Source organism: Gigantopelta aegis, chromosome 6 (assembly GCF_016097555.1).
Source record: "Gigantopelta aegis isolate Gae_Host chromosome 6, Gae_host_genome, whole genome shotgun sequence".
NCBI lineage: Eukaryota > Metazoa > Mollusca > Gastropoda > Neomphalida > Peltospiridae > Gigantopelta > Gigantopelta aegis.
In genome coordinates, this window is record NC_054704.1 from 36,277,621 (window position 1) to 36,302,319 (window position 24,699).

Below are 24,699 nucleotides of genomic sequence, written 5' to 3' on the forward strand. Positions count from 1 at the left end.
ATTTACTGTAGTTTTGGCTTCACTGTAAGTAAGCAATTGGAGAAAACTTGGGAGTGTTTTCTCTTTTATAGATACATCACCTGTCCTCAAGGGTTTATACCCTCTCAGGCCTCCCCGCTTCCAGTTCTCCGTGAGATTCGCTCAGGGAAAAGAAGGAAGTTACAGTCATGTGACCGGAACAGGAAGGGGTGCGCAGTAGAAGAATCTTAGGCCACTGGCTACTGGGATGTTCGAACCAGACTACTAGTTTGAATACAGGTGATGTTGAAAAGAAATAAAACTGTATTCTTGCTTGAAAACTCAAGCATAGAAATGGTTGTTGATGTAGATACAGAAACCATATTAAAATGGAGAAAAACAGAAAGAGTAGTGAAAGTGACAACAGCAATGTCAGCAAATGTGTGTAATTCTCATTAAACTTCTTGTTTTACACTAAAAAGTACACTGTATACAATTAAGAGCTCGGTGTGTGTGTGTATATGTATATGTCAATGAACAACCTCCTTCCCATACTCTCTTCCTACTTAATGCCGAAAACCCCCTCCCCATCTTCTCACGTTGTACATACTTTATGAATGGCCCTTAATGGTTACTGACGACTACATACGTTTGGCGACGTTGCGGCAGCGAGGAGCGGCAGGAGACCCCCACACGACATGATGAGGTTGTCAGCCAGCTGAGAGATCATGTGAGTGACATTCACCACATACACGTGGTTCTCAGCAGCATTCACAAAGTCTATCACATTCTTCGTGCTGTGACTAAAAAACAACAAACACAGTGAAAACTAACTCCTAATAGAGACACTCCCACAAACATCAGCAATTGGGGATTGATATTTGAACAAATGAAAAACAATCTTTAAAAATATTGGAAAATATTCACCAAGCTGTTATATAATTGTTCATGAACGTTTTTAAAATTTATAATGGTAGTTACCGTATATCTTCGCCTATAAATCGAAAAATTTTCACAGAAAAATTAGTTTATAACTTGGGGGGTCGACTTATAAAAGGGTTAAAAAAGTTCACCAAAAAATATTATTGTTTTGGGGATTATTTTACAAGTTTTATTGTTGAAGTATGCCATGTATTTATACTCAAATATGTTAATTTGACACATTTATTTTTTATAACCTATTTTTTTTGGCATTAGAACGGTTTTGGTTATGCGAAAAGGCATAAGATCTCTCATATGCCAAGACAACAGTCCACTTAGTTAAATTAACAGTCATCACTAATAGTAAAAATGTAAACAATACTAACTACCTGTTGCCTGAGTTTATTTTGAAATCTGGTCACTGGCATTAATGGTTGTTCAAACAATGTTTTGGCGGTGATTAACTTCATGAATATTACTGAGCTTTCCCTTAAAATAGACTGATCTCTGCAGTTCACTATCTAGAGCAATAGGGACACACATCATTTGGTACAAAAACCAGTGTACTTTCCAGAGTTATCCTCCTTACATGTATTAATATGGCAGCAAAACGTGATACTTTCAGTTTTATCGTAGTGATCTGTTGTCAGTGTTTATAAATAAAGTTGTGCACAAAACCATCTGTACAGTACCATACAGTAACAGTCAAACAGCTTTCACTCTCTACTAAGGGAATATTTCGTTTTGATGTTATGTAATAATGATAGTTTGATTGGAATAGTCTGATTATATTGCGATGTAAAAAACGTGAAAACCGAAGTTTGTAAAATAATTTTTCTTTTCTTCAAATATTGTATATTATTGTTCTCATGTGCTGAAAATAAGAAATATTTCAATATTTATAAGTTGTTTTTCATGGGTCGACTTATAAACGGGTCAATAAAAAAAATACGTTTTCAGGGCTTGAAATTAGGGACTCGACTTATAGCCGAGATCGACTTACAGGCGAAGATATACGGTAATCAGTTTTAAAGAAAACTAGACATTCAGTAAACAAAATACCCACAGGCTTCAAAACTTTTAGAATCATAGGTACCACAAGTGTTATTAAACTTTTGTATATTAGTCTTCCTAGAATAAAGACAAGTCAATTTTACAGTGTTGATTTTTTAATCATTTATTTATCAATAGTTAATAGCTATTCATTTTTGCAACCTCTTAAACCTAACAATTACTTTAACAATAGACAGACAAGTTCATCAGGAATCAAAAAATACTTTTGTTCATCTGTAACTAAAAAGGTTCATCATAAATGCAGTGACTAAGTTACCTTTTCCACACTTGTATATCAGTTTCCACAGCAAACAACAGATCTGACAACAACCTCTGATGTAGATACGACCAGCGGAACTCTGGGATTCTGAACGGTGGAGCCCTAGGACCAGGGCTGAATATTGTACGACCTTTTCGGTTTTCTTCGCCTGGCTTGCCGCCACCCGATGCAGATTTAGTGGAGTTCAACGGATGACTTTTGTCAGCGTGTGACCCACCGACTGTCCCAGCATTGGCTGACGGAGTAGGCGGTGCTTCTTGAGCCTTTTTCTCCTGGTCCGTACTAGATGCTTCTTCGGAGTTGTGTGTCTTTTGAGCAGGTTGTTCATGTTCCGCACCATCGTCATTTGACATGGCGGATTCTACACTGTCTACTACCTCATCCAGAATGTCTCGCAACACATCCACGACCTCTCCTGGATACTGCTCTCGTAACTTGTCCATTACAGAACTCACATTTCCGTTATCACATACTTGCTTCTCTGCATCAGTCTTATCCCCATTTTCTACGTGATCTGGCTTTTCGGCATCACCTTCACCACCTCCTTTATCTTCTTTGTCTATTGTTTTCTTCAAATCAGAACTCTTGGTTTCCGAATCCTCTGAGTGAGTGCTGTTAGTTGTGTTGGTTTCAGCCTTGGTTATTTCTGATATCTGTACGGTTGACTTTGGCACTGATTTTTTATCGATCTGTGAGTCGGATATACCAGAAATGGTGCTGATGGGTAGTTGTCGTCTTTCGTGGGGGTCGGTAACATCATCAGCCCGCTGTTGTTCGTACTGTTTGTACATCCTCGACATATGCAGCTTGAAGTCTTCGTAGGCAACCTGAATCGAAGAATACAAAAGCTGATTACAGTCATAACAAAATACAATATGTAGATAAACTGTTGTTTAAAAATATAACTTATCTACATGTATTGCTAAAATAAAGAAATGCATTACAACATTTTAATTATTGTTACTTTGGCACTTGGTTTAAATGAGAAAAACCAACAAAAACACATTGCTGTCATATTGCCTATTTTTAGCAAATAGCAGCTATGAATCATTTACATGACATTTCCAACAGAGAGCACACTACATATCAAGATCTTTGAATTACCTGATGTGGGGAACTTGTTGGAACAGAAAAAAAAGCCTGATCTCTAAAAGGTACAAATACAATTTGGAAGGCAAAATTCAAGCACTTTTTAAGCACTTTTCGTTGTAAAATTAGTTTTCAATGGCTTTTGTATTCACTGATTCAAATTAGTAACACTTGGTCTCATATATTTTTGTCAGTTTCTTCATAGCGATCCAATAATTTTTGCTATTTGTGATAAAATTACACAGACTAGTAAAAACTGTTAATAATACCAGCTGACAAATTTTATCTGAGAAAAATATGCAATTCAAGCACTTATAACCAAATTCAATAATCTTTCATGGGTTTTGACAAATTCAAGGGCTTTTCATTACTCTTATTCTTAAATTCAAGCACTTTTCAAGTTTGTATGAAACCCTGTCCACTGACAGCAACCAATCCTATAGTCCATCAGACTTTAAGCAAGTACTCTATCATTGACCTACTCACCTGCCTATCCTAAAATAGGATCCAATAATAAATAAGGAAGAAAAGTTTGTTTTGTTGATTTATTAATCACAAGCTATTGGATGTCAAACATTTAGTAATTTTGACATATAGTCGTACAGAGGAAACCCACTGCATTTCTTCACTAGTAGTAAGGGATCTTTTATATGCATCATCCCACAGACAGGACAGAACATACCACGGCTTTTAATATGCCAACCATGGTGCACTGGATGGAACGAGAAATAGCCCAATGACCCCACCGATAGCAATTGATCCTAGACCAACTATGCATTTTGTGGGTGCTTTACCACTGAACTACATCCCACCCCTATAGTCTTAGAGAGGAAACCTGCTAAATGTTTCAATTAGTAGCAAAAGATCTTTTATAAACACCATCCCAGAGACAGGATAGCACATAACACAGCCTTTGATATGTACCAGTCGTGGTGCACTGGCTGGAAGGAGCAATAGCCCAATGGGTCCATCGATGGGGATTTATCCCAAACTAACTGTGCATCAGGGGAATGCTTTACCACTACTAAACTACGTTCCTCCACTAAATATGTACCACTGTACCTTGGAATGCAGAATGGCCAGTGTGTTGATCCAGACCCACCAGCCCATGCTAAAACGTTATCAAATAGTCAAACTGTAACACTGTACCTTGGAATGTAGAATGGCCAGTGTGTCGATCCAGACCCGCCAGCCGCCGTACTCAAACTTGATGGCGTGGTGCAGCAACATGCGGAACAACGCCATCACCATCTCGGTGATCTTCTCTTCCTCCCCGTTCTTCGGGTAGATGTAGGCGAGAGAAAACAGCCAGTCCTGCCACACGGACATCTGGAGCACAGTTCTGAAATTCCATGTTATACCGATTAAATATTGTAATTAAAAATATATTGATGGTATAAACATCCAAATATTTGATAAACAGCTCTGAAAAAAACAAAATGTACATAGAGTAAATATAGTAAAACAGCCAGTCCTCACACACACAAAACACACACACACACAAACACACACACACACAAACACACACATATATATACACAGTTAAAGGTTTGTTATGTTTAACATCACTAGAGAACACTGATTTATTAATCATCGGCTATTGGATGTCAAACATTTAGTAGTTTGACATATAGTCTTAGAGAGGAAACCTGCTACATATTTCCATTAGCAAAGAATCTTTTATATGCACCATCCCACAGACAGGATAGTACATACCATGGTCTTTGTGATATACCAGTCATGGTGCACTGGCTGCAATGAGAAATAGCCCAAAGAGTCCACCAAAAGGGATCGATCCTAGACCGATTGTACATCAGGCAAGCGCTTTACCACCTGACTACATACATACATACATACATACATATATATATACAATTCTGAAATACTATCTACACTAATTAAATAACAAAAGAGTACTGTTTTGTAGTGTTACACATGACAGATGGCCAAAGATTAATGAACAGACATACTCAAGAACACAGAGATTGCCACTGATATATCATTCTCACACAGACAGACAAAATTATACCGATGGAAAAAGTCATAAGGATGTGAATGGAATTGTAGACCAAATTTAATTTACTACTAGACAAGACAAGACAAGACAAGACAAGACATTTATTCAGTTATTGAGGCCACATGACCAACATAACTACTTTTAAAAACAAATTAATTGTGCGCTACGTGTGTACAAATTACAATACATGTATAATCAATTTAAACTAGCAGATTTCTTTTTAAAAACAAGGCTATTCCTTTAATACACTTTATATTTTGGGTAGAAATCAATAGATTAAATTTTTCTCTTGAAGGATTTACTATAAAGTATTCTGATATGAAATATTTCCTGCTCAAAGCATAATATGGACATACTAAAAGAAAATGATATTCATCTTCCACTTGATTAAGATTACACTTTAAACAGATAGTTTCATTTCTTTCTATTACTGGATTATATCTGCTTTTCTGTACTTTTAATTTATGTGACAAACACCTAAATTTAGAAACAATTCTCAAGAGATCTTTGTATTGTGACAAATATAATATATACTTTTCTGTTTCTAAAAGAGATTTATAAGAAGAATATGTCTTTAAAAAATGAGAAGAGTTAATTTTATCATGCCAGTGTTGAAAATGAATGTCTTTACATCTCTGTACAAAACTAGACATAAAATAACTTGATTTTTTCCACATTCTTGAGCAATCCAAACATAAGAAAACCCTGTTTGAAACAACAATGTTCTTACGTGTGATACCCAATTAATTTTACCAGTTTCATCATGACATTTCAACATCATAACAAGCTTTGGGATATCTGGATGAATCCATATATAACAATTTACACCAATATTTTATACAACGGCTAACGTATTTCACACACAAATGATCTCTACCTATTTCCCCAAGTACAGCATTTGATGATACTCTTTTTGAAACTCCTAAAAACCTTTAAAAAAAAATTACTTTGTACTTTAGATTCTCGGTAAGTAAAGCCCCATATTTCAGAGCCATATAATAAAATAGGAGCTATTTTAGTATCAAATATATTCTGGACAATACTATATGATATTGTAGGGTATTTCTTGAATAAAGTAAAAATAGGAAAACAGGCTTTTCTCACTTGAATAGATAAAGTCTCGCAAGCCTTAGACCATTTCAAACGAGAAGAGAATATTATACCAAGATACTTATAATATGACACAGTTGTTAATTGACTGCCCTTATAAAACCATTTTTCATTACGTCTGAAGTACCCACCATTTCTAAATACAGTTATATTAGATTTATCAACATTAACTTCTAATCCCCATTTTACACAAATCTTATTTAATACATCAAGCTTTTTTTGCAAACCTATTACTGTATCATCAATAAGTACACCGTCATCAGCAAAGAGAAGCATTAGTATATCATTAATTTAATATTTTCATTCACAAAAGTTCCGTTAAGATTACTATTATTCATCTAATTTATAAATTCATTAATAAAAATTATAAACAAAACTGGGCTTAACATACACCCTTGACGGACACCACTAGATGTTGTAATTTACTACTAGGCTAGGTGTAGTAATGTCTGTATTTCATATAAAGTTATAATGTGGGAATGAATGTCAGTAGTGTCAAACTGACTGCCACTAACATGGTTAACTTATGACGCTATCAACTGACTCTTTTTTTTTTCCATCAGAAGATAATGAATAAAAGTATTTACTCAAACTATATATAAAATAATATGCTTCTATGAAGTCGATTTAAATATATATTCCAGTTAACTAGACTAACTCAAGTACCTTCTGTTGTCCTTGTTATTATTGCAAAGAATGGTGAGATCCGACAGGAATATTCTCTTCACATCCTTAACTTCCTGAGTCTGCTTTGACTGACGTATCATTGTTGCCACAACTTTCAGGACAGCTTTAAAACAATTTTTAATACAATACTTCCACAAGCACTAACAAATATTGAATTTTAAAAAAAAAATCATGTAGATCAAATGGGAAGCTTGGTAAAAAAAATAAAAATGTAATCAATCCGTCAGTGTCACTCTACATAATAGAAGTTGGTTTTGACAAAAATAAAGTTTTCCCATCACTCTTTTCCTCACATTACGACCAAGATCCAGGAAAAATTCAAATATTCACTACTCATGAGGTTGACATCAAGAGCTCCATCTTTATCCAACAAACATCTTAAAGTTTGTATTGGCCTTTATATTTATTAGGCAGAACATTAATATAAAAAAAAACATAAAAATGTTTTAATTGGTTGTCACAAGGTAATATTTTTAACATGCCACCAATCTCAGTTAAAATTAAAACCCACTATGTATATTTATACCATAGGTAGAACATTGGTATCACCCACAAAATAGTTGTTATGTTATATTCTCACCTGAATTTTCAATTTTGTAATGTGATTCCGGCTCCGCTCGTTTTTTCCTCAAAATATCCATTGAAAGCCTTTCCGTTAACAGCTTTAACAAAATAAGCAATAAAATAAAACAATTTATCAAAATTATCAATTAAATGAATTTACTCTCTAGAATTTTGTGTAATTAATTCAATAATTTTCTGTAATTTTATTTTTTTCCATTTCGAATCCAGATTCTATACTTAAGACTATTATTAGGAAATTTTAGACTTTGGGCTCAAGGCTCACAATTCATATATAATTATATATAATAAAATTAAATAGATTCATACAATTTCAAATCTGTGGTGTTATGATTTTATGGTTCAGATTTTTAAGTTTGGTTTTAAACTACATGTAATCTGGAGACTAGACTCATCAATTATGTCCCATCTTAAGTGGCATACCTCAAAGAGAACATTGTATGTGGCCATTGTAATATGGTTTGTATTTAACATCAGCCTTTCTCCAAGCAGTGTGAAAAGGTTATGCGGTGCCACTGCATCTTGTTTTCGTCTGGAAAAAGAACAAAAGATCAATTTTTTATAGTATGTGATAGGATTTGATTTGCAACATGTTAACTTGGAAATCTAAAACCATGCTTATGACTAAGTTTTAAAAAAAAAAAGGTGGTCTGGATAACAATATTAATCTTCATTTTAGGATTTTTCTCGTGTATTATCTGAAGAGACTAACAACCAAAAGGGCACACTCCATGCACAGTAGACATGTGTTTAAAGTTTCACTGACATCTGCTAACAACACTTATAAATATACTACTCAAAAGAATTTAAGGGTCAAAAATTTATAACCAAATAAGTTTCGGAGTGTATTAGATTGATGATGTAAACTACACCAAATTTTTTATTTATTGTTCCATATTTACAAAAAACCACAAATAAACGTCACTGTATACAAGAAAGTCACATGACATGCTGTCAAAGTTGAAGGTTGTCAAACATGGATTTTACACATTAGAACATTCGTTTAATAGTGTGTGAATCCACCCCTGGCGCGAATACACTCGACACATCGTTGCCTCATGCTGTTGATCAGACGTCTGAAGAACTCTTGGGGAATGGCCTGCCACTCTGCCATAAGAAGTTGACCCAGATCATGAAGGTTGGCCGGAGGGGCATGGTTATCCCGAACTCTCCTGCCTAATTTATCCCAGGTGTTCTCTATTGGGGCCAAGTCAGGCGAATATGCTGGCCAATCCATCCTGGCGATACCTTGTTGTCTGAGAAAGTCCGTTACCACCCTGGTGCGGTGGGGTCTGGCATTGTCATCCTGCAGAACTGCCCCGCCGCCAATCTGCTGAAGGCCATGGAGAACCAACGGCCGGATAATCTCATTCAGATAGCGGATTCCATTCAGATTGCCATCCACCACATAGAGGGGGGTCCTGTGGTGGATAGAGATGCCGCCCCACACCATGACGCTGCCACCACCGAACCGGTGACGTTGTCTAACGTTAATGTCAGCGAAGCGCTCCCCAGGACGTCTGTAGACACGAACCCGACTGTCGTTGAACTGGAGACTAAACCTGGACTCATCAGTGAACATCACTCGACCCCACTGAACACGTTGCCACCGCAGATGAAGCGTGCACCAGTGACGTCTGGCTGTTCTGTGACGGGGTAGGAGTGGTGGTCGAACAGCCTGGTGACGGCAGCGTAGATTATTGGCTCTCAGACGATTGCGTATGGTTTGATCAGACACTTGAGTTCCAGTCGCAGTCCGCAGATTGTCACGTAATCGGCGTGCAGTGGTTGTGCGTCGACATAGAGCCATATTGGTGATGTAGCGGTCCTCTCTATTTGTAGTGCTTCGGGGTCTTCCCGAACATGGACGATTTCGAACAGAATTCGTTGCTTGGTACCGTTGCCACAGTCGGCCAACGACACTCTGACTGACACCAAGTCTCAGAGCAACATTTCTTTGCGTATTGCCATCCTGAAGCCAAGCAATAGCCCTTCCTCGATCTTCGATAGTCAGTTGAAGTCGTACCATTGTCGCATTTGGAGTGTGCACCATACACGAACGCAAGCTCCAATTATACAGAAATTCAGCATTGGGAACATGGAATACACGTGCAAAGCGTGCAAATGATGCGCTTTGTGAAAAAGCAAGTTATGGGCACTTAGCAGACCTTTCGCTTTCGCCCTAATTTACGTGCAAATGTAAGCATGTTTTCGCCATTAGAACTAGTCGACACTGTCAATGACAGTGGATTTTAATTCATTTATGGGTTGCTTAGACCCACTTTCGTCAAAATGGAACAATACTATGTGTGACATTATGGTCTAGCTAATATAATTGACATTCAGAAAATAATGTCGAAAATATCGTCTGACCCTTAAATTCTTTGAGTAGTATAGAATCAAAACCAAATAATCAGATACCCTAGTTATAAATGCACTATCCTTTGTAAATTTAATTTTTCATTAACAAAGCTGTGCTATATCTGTCCATGGCAATGGGACAACACATATAAAAAGTCAATTGCTGGTAATTATTAAGGACAGTCTATTTACCATAACATATTTCCTCTAAGAGTGATACATAAAGGCAAATTAGTTGCCAAATTGCAGTAGTCATGAACAATGGCATGAAGACAGAAACAAAAGAAAAGTTTTATAACTTACTTGTGCGTGCTTCTCATAAGAAAGTAGCCCATCAGCTTCAAAGTATGCAATCTCAGATCCTCATTTGCCGACGCCAACAACTTGAAGACAGTTCTGAAAATATTTGTAACATGTAAAATTAATGGTGCTACTATTATGATGGAAATCCACCAAGTCAAGTCAAATCACGTCATGAATAAATGTTAATGACTGCCCAGGCTACACAAATAGCATAAAAGAAAAGTGCATCACATAGTCTACTAAATTCCTCAAAGTTAACATTTTTTAGAGCATTAATATTTTTCATTACTCTTGAAGAAGCAGGAGAAAAAAAATGGTGTAATTGATAAGCCAAAGAGGTAAAGTCTGATAGATGCTGGTACAAATAAGAGTGCAAACTCCAACACAGATTCGATCGCCTTCAGTGGGCCCATTGGGCTATTTCTCATTCCAACCAGTGCACCACGACTGATATATCAGTCTATATATATATGTCTGTGGGATGGTGCATATAAAAGATCCCTTGCTGCTAACCAAAAAGAGTAGCCAATGAAGTGACGACAGTGGGTTTTCTCTCTCAATATCTGTGTGGTCCTTAACTATATGTCCCACACTATATAACCGTAAATAAAATGTGTTGAGTGCATCATTAAATAAACCATTTCATTCCTTCTTCCAACCCAGATTGATAGAATGAGTTTTAATAGGTCAATCGTGAGATTTACGGTCACTATGTAACACTAAATGCTAATAACTATCCTCTAACCCATCCTGCATCAACAGTCTATTTTGTTCAAGCATGTGTCTAAAATACATGTTGTAACCTTTAATAGGATATAAGAAGAAAAGTTAAAAATGAAGGGACTAAATGTGTTGAATGATACACTGCTGATACCTGATGCCTTGCTTCTTGTCAAACGAAGGTACCATGGAGGCCGGGTGTTCTGCCATCAGGTGGACCAGCAGCTCCAGCACGTCAATCGTGTTATCATCCTGCAAAACACATTTACAATTAAAGTCATTTTGTTCACAATAAAACATGCAACATGGATTTCGCATATCGAAGTCATATGATTCAGGATCTATCAAAACTTGGTTTAAACAGTAATTTTATATTATCACAAGGCAGATATCTGACAGAAGAAAACAAATACATAAGTGAAAGATACATCAGTTGGAGACAGTCTGAAATGTTATTTTTGAAAGGACTGAAATACTGTGTACTCCACAATTGATATTTATATATATATATATATCTATAGCAAGATTTGTTTTTAATTTGGTAATAATATCTCAAAATAAACTTTGGCAAGATGTCCCTTATATGTTTCTGATCAACTGTTTGTATACAAAAGTTTGTTTTGTTAACAACACCAAGAAAGCATGTTGATTAATTAATCATTGGTTATTGGATGTCAAATATTTGGTAATTCTGACATGCAGTCATCTAATGTAGCAAGTGATCTTTTACATGCACCTTCCCACATACAGGAAAGCACATACTATGGCCTTTGACCAGCTGTGATGCACTGGGTGGAACGAGAATGTTTGTGTACAATGTCAATGATACAACATGCACTAACATTAAGTGCAGTGTGCAGTATCAATGATATAACATGCACCAACAGTAAGTTAAAGGTTACCTCATGCAGTGTGCAGTATCAATGACATAACGTGCACCGACAGTAAGTTAAAGGTTACCTCATGCAGTGTGCAGTATCAATGACATAACGTGCACCGACAGTAAGTTAAAGGTTACCTCATGCAGTGTGCAGTATCAATGATATAACGTGCACCGACAGTAAGTTAAAGGTTACCTCATGCAGTGTGCAGTATCAATGATATAACGTGCACCGACAGTAAGTTAAAGGTTACCTCATGCAGTGTGCAGTATCAATGATACAACGTGCACCGACATTAAGTTAAAGGTTACCTCATGCAGTGTGCAGTATCAATGATAGAACGTGCAGACAGTAAGTTAAAGGTTATCTCATGCAGTGTGCAATACCAATGATATAACGAGCACCAACAGTAAGTTAAAGGTTACCTCATGAAGTGTGGTGAGATAGTTGAGCATGCTCTGTAGCTCGTCATCCAGGATTCCCTGCCCTTTGATGATGAGCTCCTTCACATACAACAACATGAACGACCTCAGTTTGACAATCTCATCGCGAGTGGGACGTGGACCATCTGAAAGATAAAAAGAAACAGAATCATAAACATATCCAATAAAAGTGTACAATGCACTTTTTTTAATCTAAACATCTGTCAGAAAAAAACATAAAAAAACATAAGAAGTTATAATAATAAATTATGCACACAGATGTACACATGTACAGGCTGTTAGAGAAAAGCAGGGTGCTATATCTATTGAATGCAGTGCCTAGACAAATTCACCAAGCATGAAAAAGTAGGAGGCAGTAATCATCTAAAATTACTGCCAAACGCACACTCTGCATGTGTCGATTTGTCAAGACTTTCTGAAACAATTTACTTCTTATCCGTTTTAACATTCTCTTTTCTTTAAACATTTAAACAAATATTTTAAACTATTATGAATAAAGGGTGAAAATGTAAGTTAATATGAACATTTCAACTGACTATTTCCTCTGTTTCTGTTGACCGTACCTTTGCCCTTTGGGGTGATCCCACTTCTATTCTGAGGGTCGACCACCCAGTAGTAGAATTTCAGAGAGTGCATCGTCTGTAAGACAGCGCTGACGCGCCGAATGTTGTTGTAGATCTGAGCATCATTGATGAACTCAGTGGCCAGGTAGCAGTACAGTTTCGTCTGGACCTGCAACAAAGTAGTAATATATTAAAAAAATTATTTTACAAAAATATTTTTTAAAATATGAATCTCATTAAAACCAAAACAGTTATTGTAAAATGGCTCAGTAAATGTTAAATTAATGAGTAACAAAATACAAAATTCTTAATACAAATAATAATTCAGCGGACATAAATACTTCAAAATGATGTGTAAAATCTTTTAGACATCAGATAGCTTAGAAAATATGTAAAGCTGTGATCAGTGATGGCCAAATTCTTAGATCAATAAAAATATGCATCTGAATGCTGTGTTACAGTGGCCACTCTGTAACTAGCTGTATTTATTATTTATTCTGTGCTAATTTAAAATATATATATATATATATATTTCAGGGAGAGCAAAAATTAACGTCAAGCTTGATTAATCAGTGATTCTACCACTGTAAACAATGTTAAAAAATAAGAAAAGAATTCACAAACAGCTAATGCCTATAGAATGAGTTATACGAGGTTTACCTCGACGGACGTGTGAACCCACAGCCCTGGGTTGAAGAGTATGTAGTCAAACAGGTGCTTGAGAAGAGCTCCACCCGTAGGCAGCTGAACCAGGTACTTAGTCAGCTTGAGAAATGCTTCCAGAACCGATGGGGTGATGTGGTCTTTGTTGGACTGTCAGAAAAAAAAAACGATGACACATTTGACAGTCACAACTATCAGAAGGTAGCATGGCCACCTAGTAAACTATATGTTATCAAGGTTGACACACAGACCACAAAGTCATAATAAGATTACAATTCACAAGAATGCTATTCTAAGTATTAGTAAGTAAGCAGTTGCCCCCAAAATGGCCTCCTGTCAAATATTATTGAATACAATGTATTTCTTTTAGAAATAAAAAGACTAATGGCCAGAGGTATTCTGAAACTTTGTAAACTGTTAAATAATGAACAAAGCTATGAATTCTTAACAGAAAATGTTATCTGGGAAATGTGCCTCAGTACAGTACGATTTTGTCAAATGATGACATCTATCATTTGTTTTATTGTGGTTGTTGAAAATAACCATTTTGTCAGGCACACAAAATCTTCAAACCATTTGGGATTAAAGAAGTTTATTTTGTTTAACGACACCACTGGAGCACATTGATTAATTAATCATTGGCTATTGGATGTCAAACATTTGGTAATTGTGACATGTAGATAACAGAGAAAACCTGCTACATTTTTCATAATGTAGCAAGGAATCTTTTATATGTGCTATCCCACAGACAGGATAGCACATACCACGGTATTTGATATACCAGTTGTGGTGCACTGGCTAGAACGAGAAATAGCTTGGTATTAAACTACAGATGACAACACAATTCAGCGGCTTGACACAGACCAGTGATAAAGTGCTCGCTTGATGTGCAGTCAGTTTGGGGTCGATCTCCTCTTAGAACATCAGTGTCTATATCCAATATTGGGGCGGGACATAGCCCAGTGGTAAAGTGCTCGCTTGATGTGCAGTCAGTTTGGGATCGATCTCTGCTTAGAACATCAGTGTCTATATCCAATATTGGGGCGGGACGTAGCCCAGTGGTAAAGTGCTCGCTTGATGTGCAGTCAGTTTGGGGTCGATCGCCTCTTAGAACATCAGTGTCTATATCCAATATTGGGGCAGGACGTAGCCCAGTGGTAAAGTGCTCGCTTGATGTGCAGTCAGTTTGGGATCGATCTCCACTTAGAACATCAGTGTCTATATCCAATATTGGGGCGGGACGTAGCCCAGTGATAAAGTGCTCGCTTGATGTGCAGTCGGTTTGGGATCGATCTCCGCTTAGAACATCAGTGTCTATATCCAATATTGGGGCGGGACGTAGCCCAGTGATAAAGTGCTCGCTTGATGTGCAGTCAGTTTGGGATCAATCTCCACTTAGAACATCAGTGTCTATATCCAATATTGGGGCGGGACGTAGCCCAGTGATAAAGTGCTCGCTTGATGTGCAGTCGGTTTGGGATTGATCTCCGCTTAGAACATCAGTGTCTATATCCAATATTGGGGCGGGACGTAGCCCAGTGATAAAGTGCTCGCTTGATGTGCAGTCGGTTTGGGATCGATCTCCACTTAGAACATCAGTGTCTATATCCAATATTGGGGCGGGACGTAGCCCAGTGATAAAGTGCTCGCTTGATGTGCAGTCGGTTTGGGATCCATCTCCACTTAGAACATCAGTGTCTATATCCAATATTGGGGCGGGACGTAGCCCAGTGATAAAGTGCTCGCTTGATGTGCAGTCGGTTTGGGATCGATCTCCACTTAGAACATCAGTGTCTATATCCAATATTGGGGCGGGACGTAGCCCAGTGATAAAGTGCTCGCTTGATGTGCAGTCGGTTTGGGATCCATCTCCACTTAGAACATCAGTGTCTATATCCAATATTGGGGCGGGACGTAGCCCAGTGATAAAGTGCTCGCTTGATGTGCAGTCGGTTTGGGATCCATCTCCACTTAGAACATCAGTGTCTATATCCAATATTGGGGCGGGACGTAGCCCAGTGATAAAGTGCTCGCTTGATGTGCAGTCGGTTTGGGATCGATCTCCACTTAGAACATCAGTGTCTATATCCAATATTGGGGCGGGACGTAGCCCAGTGATAAAGTGCTCGCTTGATGTGCAGTCGGTTTGGGATCGATCTCCACTTAGAACATCAGTGTCTATATCCAATATTGGGGCGGGACGTAGCCCAGTGATAAAGTGCTCGCTTGATGTGCAGTCGGTTTGGGATCGATCTCCACTTAGAACATCAGTGTCTATATCCAATATTGGGGCGGGACGTAGCCCAGTGATAAAGTGCTCGCTTGATGTGCAGTCGGTTTGGGATCGATCTCACTTAGAACATCAGTGTCTATATCCAATATTGGGGCGGGACGTAGCCCAGTGATAAAGTGCTCGCTTGATGTGCAGTCGGTTTGGGATCGATCTCCGCTTAGAACATCAGTGTCTATATCCAATATTGGGGCGGGACGTAGCCCAGTGATAAAGTGCTCGCTTGATGTGCAGTCGGTTTGGGATCGATCTCCACTTAGAACATCAGTGTCTATATCCAATATTGGGGCGGGACGTAGCCCAGTGATAAAGTGCTCGCTTGATGTGCAGTCGGTTTGGGATCCATCTCCACTTAGAACATCAGTGTCTATATCCAATATTGGGGCGGGACGTAGCCCAGTGATAAAGTGCTCGCTTGATGTGCAGTCGGTTTGGGATCCATCTCCACTTAGAACATCAGTGTCTATATCCAATATTGGGGCGGGACGTAGCCCAGTGATAAAGTGCTCGCTTGATGTGCAGTCGGTTTGGGATCGATCTCCGCTTAGAACATCAGTGTCTATATCCAATATTGGGGCGGGACGTAGCCCAGTGATAAAGTGCTCGCTTGATGTGCAGTCGGTTTGGGATCGATCTCCACTTAGAACATCAGTGTCTATATCCAATATTGGGGTGGGACGTAGCCCAGTGATAAAGTGCTCGCTTGATGTGCAGTCGGTTTGGGATCCATCTCCACTTAGAACATCAGTGTCTATATCCAATATTGGGGCGGGACGTAGCCCAGTGATAAAGTGCTCGCTTGATGTGCAGTCGGTTTGGGATCGATCTCCACTTAGAACATCAGTGTCTATATCCAATATTGGGGTCGATCTCCACTTAGAACATCAGTGTCTATATCCAATATTGGGGCGGGAATTAGCCCAGTGGTAAAGTGCTCGCTTGATGTGCAGTCGGTTTGGGATCAATCTCCGCTCAGAACATCAGTGTCTATATCCAATATTGGGGTGGATCTCCACTTAGAACATCAGTGTCTATATCCAATATTGGGGTCGATCTTCACTTAGAACATCAGTGTCTATATCCAATATTGGGGCGGGACGTAGCCCAGTGATAAAGTGCTCGCTTGATGTGCAGTCGGTTTGGGATCCATCTCCACTTAGAACATCAGTGTCTATATCCAATATTGGGGCGGGACGTAGCCCAGTGATAAAGTGCTCGCTTGATGTGCAGTCGGTTTGGGATCGATCTCTGCTTAGAACATCAGTGTCTATATCCAATATTGGGGCGGGACGTAGCCCAGTGATAAAGTGCTCGCTTGATGTGCAGTCGGTTTGGGATCGATCTCCACTTAGAACATCAGTGTCTATATCCAATATTGGGGCGGGACGTAGCCCAGTGATAAAGTGCTCGCTTGATGTGCAGTCGGTTTGGGATCCATCTCCACTTAGAACATCAGTGTCTATATCCAATATTGGGGCGGGACGTAGCCCAGTGATAAAGTGCTCGCTTGATGTGCAGTCGGTTTGGGATCGATCTCCACTTAGAACATCAGTGTCTATATCCAATATTGGGGTCGATCTCCACTTAGAACATCAGTGTCTATATCCAATATTGGGGCGGGAATTAGCCCAGTGGTAAAGTGCTCGCTTGATGTGCAGTCGGTTTGGGATCAATCTCCGCTTAGAACATCAGTGTCTATATCCAATATTGGGGTGGATCTCCACTTAGAACATCAGTGTCTATATCCAATATTGGGGTCGATCTCCACTTAGAACATCAGTGTCTATATCCAATATTGGGGCGGGATGTAGCCCAGTGATAAAGTGCTCGCTTGATGTGCAGTCGGTTTGGGATCAATCTCCGCTTAGAACATCAGTGTCTATATCCAATATTGGGGTCAATCTCCACTTAGAACATCAGTGTCTATATCCAATATTGGGGCAGGACGTAGCCCAGTGGTAAAGTGCTCGCTTGATGTGCAGTCGGTTTGGGATCAATCTCCGCTTAGAACATCAGTGTCTATATCCAATATTGGGGTTGATCTCCACTTAGAACATCAGTGTCTATATCCAATATTGGGGTCGATCTCCACTTAGAACATCAGTGTCTATATCCAATATTGGGGTCGATCTCCACTTAGAACATCAGTGTCTATATCCAATATTGGGGTCGATCTCTCCTTAGAACATCAGTGTCTCTATCCAATATTGGGGTCGATCTCCACTTAGAACATCAGTGTCTATATCCAATATTGGGGCGGGACGTAGCCCAGTGGTAAAGCACTCGCCTGATGCACGGTCAGTCTAGGATCGATCTCTGTCGGTGGGCCTATTGGGCTATTTCTCATTCCAGCCAAGGCACCATGACTGGCATATCAAAGACTGTGGTATGTGCTATCCTCCTCTATGGGATGGTGCATATAAAAGGTCTTTTGCTACTAATGAAAAAACAGCAAGTGTCCTCTCTAAGACTATGTCAAAACTACCAAATGTTTGACATCCAATAGCTGATGATTAATTAATCAATGTGTTGTTAAACAAAACAAACTTTTAACTTTACAAAATGCAATTCAAATGAGCTAGCATTACCTTTTCCAAGAGGTAACTAATGACAAGAAAACCCTTGTTCTGCAGTAACTGTTGTTGTATGGTCACAGAACTTTCTATCAGATCACACAAAAGTCCCATCAGTGACGAACTGGATAAAATAAGAAACAAAAATGTTGAAGTCACAGACAAAGAAATAAAAATGAAAATAAAAATGAATGTTACAATTACAATATAATATTTCAAAGAATCACAAAAACCATTCACATTAAATAATACCATTTTATACCTTAGCAGCCTTCATTTTCGGGATTTAGATTTTTTGTGATTTTTTGGTGATGATTTTTTTTTTTTTTTTGTCAATTTGACTTGACTTAAAAATAAAAGGAAAACTGTTTTGAAAACAACAAAAATGTTACATTATGATATACAATTTGTAAAAAAATTGGCTAATCTGACAGCAACATTTGATAGGTTGTGTAAGCCGAACATTTTACTGATTACTGACCAAGTCGTATAATCCACAGCACTCTCTTCATTTGGCCCTTTCTGCACTGGTAAATCAAGCTGACCAAACAACGGGAATAAAATCTACAACACACAAATTAAATATATTAATTTTAAAGATAATTAAAAGATATATTATATATAGCTAAAAAATAAATCTAAATAAAACAAAATTACATAAACATTTTGGCAATGTATTTGAGAGAAGAGCTGTAAAGAAAAGCTGAAATTGTGTAGGTCCTCTATTGAGAGAAGAAAGTCTTTATTTTATAGATCTGAAATATTTCATAAAAGTTTTATCTGAATAATAAATATCATACCAACTACTAAAGGAACATTCCTGTTTAGCAGACATTACAATAAGTTTTTTTTGTTTTTTTTTTGTTTTTTTTAATTTTATTTGTCCCCAGAATATAAAAGGGCAGTGTCAGGGTCGGGGTGCCCTGAGCTCACTGTCTCACAATATTTTTTAAATTTCATATGATATACACAGTTTTATATACATACATATAAATGGCAAAATATATACACACGAATAGATAAAATCCATGTATATTGTTGTTGTTGATATTTTGTTTGTTTGGTTTTTTTATTAAAAAGATTTTAAATTATTATTTTATGGGTCCAAGAAGGAAAAAAAGAAGAAAAAGGAGATGTTATGTACGGAATTAGTATTGATACAAGAAAGTATTATAAAAAGATGTGTGAAGGAGTATAAAGTGGGAAGAAGGTATTTTAGAAATAAATATATCTCAATATTTTATAGATTTAACAAATTTTTATGTTTGAAATAAATTATACCACTGCTCCCATACTGTCTTGAAATCTTCATAATTACCATTTTTATATAAGATACATTTTTCAGTTTCCAACTTTTCTTTAATTATAGTTTTTAAGGCAGAGAAGTTTAATTTTTGTTTTTGTATTTACATGGAATAAATATATTTTATGTTAATAATTAACCAATTTATTGCATATGTATTTGTTTTTTTAAGCAGACCCAAAATGGCAATATGTTTATCTATAATTATGCACTCTTCTATAGTATTGAATATCCAGTTTGTAATATCTTTCCAAAATTCTTTAACATAGCAACACTCATGAAATAAATGTTCAATTGTCTCTGGCATACGATTACAAAAAGTACATTTATTTGAATTAATATAATGTATTGTATATAGAAATGTGTTAGTAGCGAGAAAACTGTGTAGAATTTTATATTAAAACCAACGTAAAGTTGTATCTCTAATGCATTTAAATGGTATATTGTAAAATATATTCCATTCTGCTGGTGAATAACAAAAACCTTTATTTTTATATTTTAATTGAGACTTTGGAATGGTTTTTGTGTAGCATAACAATTTATATATTTCTCTACATCCCGTAATAAGTTTTTGGTATAACAGTTTTTCTAAGAATTAAAATTACATATTCTTGCTTACAATATCAATGCTTTCATGTATCTGCATGTGATTCTAGTATTCTTAATGTTTGTAAAATCGCAAATGGTATTTTACCCCATAATATATGTTGTAAAAATATATGATATAATTATTTTTATGTAAAATGCAGGATGAGCTACTACATGCATTAGGACAACCAGAATCATACTGGATATAGAAGTTTGTTTTGTTTAACGACACCACTAGAGCACATTGATTTAGTAATCATCGGCTATTGCATGTTAAACATATGGTCATTTGGACGCAGTCATAGAGAGGTAACCCGTTACATTTTTCCATTAGTAGCAAGGGATCTTTTATACGCACCATCCCACAGACAGGATAACACATACCAGGGCCTTTCATATACCAGTCGTGGTGCACTGGCTGGAACGTGAAATAGCCTAATCGATCGATCCTAGACTGACCGTGCATCAGGCGTGTGCTTTACCACTGGGCTACGTCCCGTCCCAATATTGGATGTAGAGACACTTGATATTCTAAGCAAGTAAATATAATTACAGTGAAACCTGTCTAAACCGGAACATGCTAGGGGACCTAACATTTATCCAATTTAGACAGGACCCGGTGTTTAGAGGGACATGTTACAGAATTTAGAAAATTCAGTACCATAAAACTTGGGCGGTTTTGACAAGATTCCAGTTTGTTCAGGATCCAACTTAGACCATTTTACTGTACTGTGTAATTGTGATGATCCTAAGATGAGGCTTACCTGGATACCACCGAGTGAATGCAGAACACTATGAATGGAATGTGTAATCACTGCCTTGACATCCTGCAAATAAACACCAAAATATCATCTCACAAATCTACATAATATACAAAACAACAAAAGATACAAATATTATGAAGCAAAAAGACAAAAAAAAAGAAAAAGTCACAAAATAAAACAAAACAAAACAATGAATGAAAGATAGAACAAAAGGCAGAATTATTGTAGTACACATTATACTGAAATATTTTTAATGTTAATTCTATGTGAACAACCCTACTTTAAAAAAAAAAAAATATATATATACAGTCAAACCCACTTATTTGCATACCCTCGGTGCTGCTCGATTTTGTGCAATTAACCGGGTTAGTCGATTAACCGATAGAGTACCGACTTTCACTTTGTAACAGCCATCCAACTACAAAGTGGCATGGGAGACAGTCTAGCATAATGCGGTACTTCATACCGGAACTATTACAGTTAACACATGTCACATGCAGTTGGATATATATAAATGTAAAAATATATATCTATTGATATACATATAATTAGCATGACGTTTTTGTTTTAATCCAGAAATCATTTTAAAAAAACAAAAAACCAACAACGTCCGTTTTCTAAAAACACAAACTTTGTGCATTAAAAAAAAAAAACTGACCATCCACTAGTGTAAACAAAGTGTATTAGCCATTTAGTTAATGAGATAAACTTGAAACAACAGAACCATCAAAAAGTTCACGTTTCATCGGTGCACGTGTTTACAAAATGACGTCAGTTTCCGGAATTACCGGGCTGTTGATTGACCGAATGCGCCGTACCATAGAATTACGTGAACTTGTATGAATTTACTGGTATGGTGTTCTTTCCATCCCAAAAGATATGGCAAGCTTTGGTATTATTTGTGATCCCCAAATAATGACTTTGCTATTGTTAAGTAATTAAAGTTAACCTCGGCTAGTGAGTCGTTATCAGTTCCAGCAGCCTGCATTGCATGCATGACCAGTCTAACACAATTGACTGACCTTCATCGTGCGGTCCGACTGATTGGTGTCTAACAATTAATATACCAGAAACTTAGGGACGATCCATAAATAACGGTCTTTGTTATGTTTGTTTTTTGACGACGACCCCCACCAGTCTTTTTTTTTCCGCTACATTTTCCGGGAAGCAAGTGATAAATCGTTTCTTTTGCGTTTAACCGATATATAGCGTACACTGCATCTAATGAATAAGTGAAAAACAACCCTTTCTCGGTCACATTTATTAAAAACATAACCGCCTAGGACGATTGATCTGTAATCTTTTAATTACTAACAAGGCTTCTCAACATAACGTAATTGATACAGAACAATGATTGCCCTGAACACGTCAATCGAATAGGGCCTCAATAGTTGAGTGCGCATGCGTACAAGCGCACAGGCGGTACTTCTAAAAATAATAGTCAGAGAGTTACCTGTTATTGAGATGGCCTCTGATTAACAGCAATATATTGCAAACAAAACATTAGGTCTTAGGTTTATTCAACTTAATTATGTCATTCTTAAATCTTGTAGTCAGGTATTGTGATTCACCAGTAGTAACATGCACACCATCTCATTTGCATGCCACACGTCGACTCTGTAAACAGCGATTACAGTCGGCTTGCCACACAGTGAGCTCAAACAAAACAGATTAATCGGTGATTTATTTGAGTTTTTTTGCCAAAGTTTGATAGACTTTCTCAGTTATTTGTGACATTAATTTAGCAAAAAAAAAAAAAAAATCGTTATTTATATGTGCAAATAACCGATATATAGCCTGTAGTCTGTGCAATTAACCGGATGTTTTGTAGTGTTATAAGGGCAAATGGTTCAGTGTTGGGTGAAAATAGTCGATTAACCGAATTATGCTATAAACCGATGTGCAAATAAGTGGAGTTGACTGTATATATATAAAAATAATATGAAACAAGCATTCTGAAAGACCAAAAGACCCATCCAATTTTAATATCTCCTAAATTCAAGGGCCATCACTCTGTAAAAAATAGGTGTAATGCCAAGAAAGTTACATTTGATTTGTAACTGTATATGATAAAGCTATATACAGGATTTTATCTCAATATTTTCAAGTACTGCCAGAAAAAAGTTCCTGAAAACAAATTTTGGTATCTCATAAGTTTAAGGGCCATAACTCTATAACAAATGGGTAAATCGCCATTAAACGTAAATCTGATCTGTAACAGTAAATTATACAGCTATACGCAAAGTTTTAGATCACTATCTCTAGGCATTGTGAAAAACATATACGGAATGGACGGAATGGACAGACAAGACAGACAGACAGACAGACAGGGTACAGATGAAAACCTAGTCCCCTCCGGATGAACTGGTAGGGAACAAATACTACATAATTATTTAAAGGCAGTTTATCATGCTTTGTCATTATTTCATGTTTTCCATTTTACTTTGCTGATATCTTGTAGCTGGTTCAGGTGGGTGGTTATTCACAATCAGTTCAGTGTACATATTGAATAGAATGAAAGTGTTTGGTGACCTCAATATAGTCGACACACAATCATCTTGAAGCAACCCATGCTGTGTAGTAATAAAGAAAATAACTTATGACACATGAAAAGATAAAAAAGATCCTCGGGGATTCACATATCCCCACAGACTGTCTGCTATTGGTGTTAATCAACACAACACATCCCAGGGCAGGAATACGATTTCATGTGTCAGTGTCAGTTTCCAAATTCAGTTATAAGCAGTAGAGTACACACTAAATTATTTGCACTTAACTAATAAGTACACACTAAATTATTTGCACTTAACTAAATAAAAAAAAGGAATGCTTTAAAAACATCCTCAGCACACTGTTTAGACAAGATGCTGTTAAGTACAGCATTTCCTTATCTGTGTTATCAAAAAAGTTAGTTTTGTTTAATGACACCACTAGACCAAATTGATTGATTAATCATTGGCTATTGGATGTCAAACATTTGGTAATTTTGACATGTCATCAGATGAAACCCGCAACATTTGTTTTAATGCAGCAAGGGATCTTTTATCTGCACTTTCCCACAGACAGGATAGCACACACCACAACCTTTAATATACCAGTTGTGGAGCACAGGCTGGAAAGAGAAATAGCCTAATGGACCCACCGACAGGGATCGCTGTGTTATCAGGGCATGTGGGAATGTAGAAAATGCTTAAACAGGGGTTCTAGAATATTTTTAAAATTCACTTGCCATAGGGCCAGTGGATTTGAAAATTCACTGGCCATGGTGAAAAATTCACTTGCCCAATTTTAACTGTTGATAAAACAAACAAAAACCCAGTAAATTAAAATAATTAACTTTTTAATGTCCATTTTTCATACCGAGATCATGTTTAATCAATTTGTCAATTTACACAACAGATAGGCTCATTGGGCATGCATTATGGTTTGTTTAGAAAAATATGCAAATAATTTTCATCAGTTTAGAATAAAGTTACCGTACCTATTAAAATTTAAAAATAATTGTTTCCACTAAAACCACCAAGATATTACAAAAAAAAAAGAAGTAAAG

General features: G+C 37.0%; 1 protein-coding gene across 5 annotated transcripts in view; it reads right to left on the reverse strand.

Annotated features, from left to right (window-relative positions):
- The window catches only part of LOC121375173 (neurobeachin-like), a 120,873-nt gene that overhangs the window by 40,823 nt on the left and 55,351 nt on the right, over positions 1 to 24,699 (reverse strand). For all 5 annotated transcript variants that reach the window (XM_041502457.1, XM_041502454.1, XM_041502456.1 and 2 more), the window contains exons 12-25: positions 21,150 to 21,212; positions 18,976 to 19,058; positions 18,510 to 18,618; positions 13,629 to 13,781; positions 12,969 to 13,137; positions 12,388 to 12,530; positions 11,236 to 11,333; positions 10,362 to 10,454; positions 8,121 to 8,229; positions 7,696 to 7,777; positions 7,095 to 7,218; positions 4,451 to 4,643; positions 2,210 to 3,039; positions 608 to 761 (exon numbers count right to left, since the gene is read on the reverse strand). In XM_041502457.1, the coding sequence (XP_041358391.1) occupies positions 608 to 761; positions 2,210 to 3,039; positions 4,451 to 4,643; positions 7,095 to 7,218; positions 7,696 to 7,777; positions 8,121 to 8,229; positions 10,362 to 10,454; positions 11,236 to 11,333; positions 12,388 to 12,530; positions 12,969 to 13,137; positions 13,629 to 13,781; positions 18,510 to 18,618; positions 18,976 to 19,058; positions 21,150 to 21,212 (2,403 nt within the window). The remainder of the gene's footprint in view (positions 1 to 607; positions 762 to 2,209; positions 3,040 to 4,450; positions 4,644 to 7,094; positions 7,219 to 7,695; positions 7,778 to 8,120; positions 8,230 to 10,361; positions 10,455 to 11,235; positions 11,334 to 12,387; positions 12,531 to 12,968; positions 13,138 to 13,628; positions 13,782 to 18,509; positions 18,619 to 18,975; positions 19,059 to 21,149; positions 21,213 to 24,699) is intronic.